The sequence below is a fragment of the Sinocyclocheilus anshuiensis genome, unplaced genomic scaffold, assembly GCF_001515605.1.
Source record: "Sinocyclocheilus anshuiensis isolate Anshui unplaced genomic scaffold, SAMN03320099.WGS_v1.1 scaffold369, whole genome shotgun sequence".
Taxonomy (NCBI): domain Eukaryota; kingdom Metazoa; phylum Chordata; class Actinopteri; order Cypriniformes; family Cyprinidae; genus Sinocyclocheilus; species Sinocyclocheilus anshuiensis.
Window position 1 is genome coordinate 2,086,179 of NW_015540935.1, and position 4,729 is coordinate 2,090,907.

Here is a 4,729-nt window from a genome sequence, read left to right on the forward strand (position 1 = left end):
GATCAGACAAGAGGAGAAAACAGGCTAAGATCAAAACACAGGTAAACAGACTATGAACAAGACTAACTCAGGAAACACGGAATGGCTTGGTAAAGCAGATAACACTAGGAGAGTGATAAATGCAGAAAAATACTCGGCGACTAGAGCAGGATCTGGGTAGGTGTTATATAGTGTGTGTAATGGCTTTCAGGTGCGCGTGTGATTGGTTACAGCTGTGTGCAATCAGTGCAATGGATGATGGGAAATGTAGTCCAGGGCATAGTGTAACAGTCTGTGTAGTGTGAGAGTCCATGTAGTGAGCGGGTGACCTCTGGTGGTGAGTGAATGGAAGTTCATAGACCGCATTCGTGACACATACATGCACAAACAAACAAATAAATAAATATCTGTGACTAAAATGTTACCATACTGCAACAAAATGTATTTATTTATTTTAATTTTTTTTTTGTTATTCACATATAATAATAATTTTATGTAATCACTTTAGCGAAATTTGGCAAAATTTTGTGGGCAAAAGAGGTCCATTGACAATTTTCAGTATTATATTATATGAAACATAGAAGTAACTTTCAAACCAAGCATCTTTCTTTTGGACACTTGAACATGTGAGAAATCTGCATGGGGACCTTTTTCACCCTCTTGTGAAACTCTAGATCATGTTTATTCCTATTGAAATTATTGGATTTTGCTCATGAAATTTTGCCTTGCAACGGTAAATGTGACGCACCTTAACAGAACATCAGGTTCGAATCCCTTGGAGTGGTGCAAGTATATGCAGTTATGTTGGTGCCGTGACCCGGATCAGAGTGAGGTTTATGGGGCTGAGTGTAATGGAGGCCAGCTAGCAAGCTCCCTGCCTTCAAGGGGCATGTTAGAGACTGTGCCCTTGTTAGCATGCCGACTTCCCATGCCGGCTGTCACTGGTTCAAGCCTTGCTTGGAGCGGGCTAAGCGGAACCGATTATAAATACATTCACATCACGCCTCGTTCACATTACAATTTTTTTTAGGTACAATTTCTATAACACTGCAAACTGTAAAAATATTGTGTGTCTGTGTTTTCTCCCCTGGCTGTCTGTTGTTCTTTTTTCTGTCTCACATCTTCATCTCTTTCCTTGCAGATCGTTTTTGAAGCCACAGTCTCAACGGAGCGGAAGGGTTACATCGGCCTGGACGATATAGTGCTGTTAAACTACCCCTGCTGTAAGTTCAGTTGCTTTACACACACAGAAACACACATTCACTGACCTTTTCCAGTCTAGAGGGAGGCGTATGACCAGGTTGGAACGAGGAACAAAGGTGGCCATTTTCTCCTGTCAGAGTCGTGGGGTACTTACTTTTGATCTGAACAGCCATCATGGATGACAATTATCCACTGACACTTTGTCTTCCATTTGACTTGTTCTTTCTCCACGTCCACTTCCTGTGGCTGACCTTTTGTGCAGATATCACTCCATCTCTCGGTCCCAGCGTTCGCCGTCTCAGATGTATTTATTTTCTGGGGGAAGAAGAAAGAAAAAGGTGCTTCTTTCTTTGGCTTTTGTGCCCTGTGTGCTGCTACTTAATCTGTTGCTTCACTCAGGCGTGAATGAGAGCGAATCTCCTGTGTCCGTCTCTGCGCTGTTATTTTTCTCCATTCTCACGCTTCCTGTGTTCTCACACACCTGCTGACCTATACTCCATTAGCGCTGCTGGAAGTGTGTGTTAGTGGACGACACATAATTCTGCTCCAGTAGTTTGGATTGGGGCGCTCGGAGTCGTGGCCCGCCGTGGGTCTCGCTACCTGCTGACTTCTGGGAAATGCAGTGCGGTCATGCTGACAGGAATGCTGGAAAATGGAGAGTGTGCGGATGGGGAACATACTGTTGGATTGTGAGACTCAGTTTGTGGCTTGCTTTAATTTGATGGAGCCGATTGTAGGTTTGTGTTCACATTTCAATTTTACACTGCACAGCAAGAACGTAATGGCAAATGCTCCAGAAACACACCTAATGGACACACGGAGACGTTTGCCCATGTTTGCGAGCCTAGTATTGAGCTTTCTTATGTAGGAGTTAATTTGTTCTGCTTCACTGTGGATACACTCTTATGAGAAAAGAGGGATACATTGTGATGAAAATTTAACAAAACTTGCTTTAAGATTAGCACTCATTTGTGTTAAGACCCCACTATTACTGTTACTGAGGCTTAATAATTTGAACAAGCTCTCTTGCTTTACAACATTTTGACGAATAACAATCCTACTAGTCATCTTTTGATATGGAATTTGCTTACGCATTCTGGTTTTTGCCAGGATAAATCAACTTCTGTTTGACACCTGGACAGTTTAAAGCTCTATGCTCAAAAAAAAAAAAATATATATAGCCAGAGGCTCTGGAATGCACAAGTACCTTTAAAATTGATTTTCTTGTTGTACAATTTTTCTCCTACCCATTTGAAAAACTTTCCTGAAATCTGTAATTGCACTAAAACCATTGACGTCTGACCAGACTTGCATAGTGTAGATCAGTGTTACTCATTGCGCGGCTCGCCAAGCTTTAATGTGTGGCTCGCATGGCAGATGGCAGTAAATAATGATGATATGATCAATAAAGATATTTAATAAAAACATTAAAAACAAGCAGGGCTAAAACTGAGCCATTAAAAAAACTCACACCGTGTCTAGACTGGACGCGAGCGTTGTGGTGCGACGCGACAAAAGACAATAGAACACATTTTAATTATGGCCCTGTGATTTCTGCGATGGGGAAAACGCAGACGGAATTGTGGAATCCAGTCATAAAAACAGAATTTACTGTATAACGTGGAATGTCACGGAATCTGTCAAAGCTTGGGTGAATAAATCAAAAGTAGGTCATTACACTTAAATCAAATCGCAATATTGACTGGTATCTGTAGGGCAATCTTTCCAGCTCTTAACACCGAATGTGCTCTTATGGTTTGATACATGATGGGCTAATGTAGAAGCAAATAGCTTTAAATAAATAACTTTCAAAAATAACTTTAAGTAACTTTTAAAAATAATCCCCTTTGTATTGCATTGCATATTGTATGTTCAGGGATGACAGATAGAGAAGGAGACATGCTATTTATGACTGGATGTAACTTTTCATACTTTGCAGTAAAAGTGGCTCTCCTATTAACTTTGTCCTATAAGTGCGGCTCTCGTGAAAAAAATAGTGAAGATCACTGGTGTAGATGATCAGCACCATGGACAGCTCCACTCACAGTCACTGCAGCTAACACTATCTTGGGGTCAATAAGGTTTTTTTTATTTTTTTTATTCATTATTCATTAAATTGATCAAAAGTGACATTGTCTGTTTATTTATTTAAAAAGTATCATTCAAATAAATTCTGTTCTGTAAAATTACTATTCATCAAAGAAAATGTGTCAAAAAATAAATTTTAAGCAGCACAGCAGTTTTAATCGTGATAATAATCATAAATGTTTCTTGAGCAGCAAATCAGCATATTAGAGTGATTTCTGAAGGATCATTTGACTCTGAACTAATGGCTGCTGAAAATTCAGCTTTGCATCACTGGTATAAATTACATTAAATATATATTTAAATAGAACACAGTTGTTTTGAATTGTAATAATATTTCATAATATTACTGTTTTTACTATATATTTGAACAAATGAATGCAGCCTTGGTGAGCATGAGAGACTTCTTTCAAAAATCTCACGACCCCAGACTTTTAAACTGCAGTTTTTTTGCCAGCTATTTGCTTGTTGACACATACAAATCTTTCCTCCTTTTAATATGTAGACTCCATCAGATAAACGCTTTGAAGATCTGTCTGTCTCGGTATGCGTCTGACTTTGATTTGGTGATGCATTATTGAAATGACGCCAAACCAGAGTGAAGTCAAATCAGTCAATCAGAGGTGTATCTAGTAACAGTTGTGGATGGGAAAAATACCAATTTACTGATAACAGGTGACTATGCTATTCCATCAGCATTTTTTTTTTAAGTTACATTAATATTTAAAAACAACCAGTTATATCTACTATTGCAGTATTCTGTATTCCGGCATACATTTCTCTTAAACCTGTACTGCTGGGGTGTTTAGTACAGTAAGATTATGCTCAGTTTGGCAAATTTGCACATTGCTGATGGAGACCAACTCTAAGCATGGCAAAAACTCTATCTGGTCTGATGGCAAAAACGTACCTGGGGGCACTTTTTTGCGAGACGTGGAATACGTACCAATAAGTACATATCACTGCATTTTCCAAAATAAATTAACACTAGAGGCAGTAAAACTCTGACACCTTTTATTCCTTTTCACACAAATTTATAGAGTTTTGAATAATAAAGCGTAATTTTCACACAATTACTTCAAAACAATTTTAATATGCTGGGAGATTTGAAAACTGATGCTTTTGAATGTTAGCATCACACATATCCAGTTTCATATCTATGGGTTTTCATACACAGTAGGTTTGTTCGGTAGCTCATGGAGTACGGAGACGTACTTGAGAGGTGAGGAGCTCCGGTTCGAATCCCGTGTAACTACGGTTCAACAAAACAGTTCAAATCTGCATATAAGGAAGTTCAAATGGCACGGTTGCATCAACAAATGCATTTTTATATCAGTTCTGCAGTTGTTAACACTATCGGGTAGATTTAGGGTTGGGTTTGGTTTAGGGCATATTTCCAACACGACAGAGCATTAACTTTTAGCGACAGTCCCCGGATATTTGAATTCTGAACCGCCGCAAT

General features: G+C 39.0%; 1 protein-coding gene across 1 annotated transcript in view; it reads left to right on the forward strand.

The window, feature by feature from the left end:
- The window catches only part of LOC107689562 (receptor-type tyrosine-protein phosphatase U-like), a 286,005-nt gene that overhangs the window by 140,791 nt on the left and 140,485 nt on the right, over window positions 1–4,729 (forward strand). Inside the window, exons 4-5 of the mRNA XM_016487583.1 lie at window positions 1,121–1,202; window positions 1,736–1,871. Coding sequence (XP_016343069.1) covers window positions 1,121–1,202; window positions 1,736–1,871 — 218 coding nt within the window. The remainder of the gene's footprint in view (window positions 1–1,120; window positions 1,203–1,735; window positions 1,872–4,729) is intronic.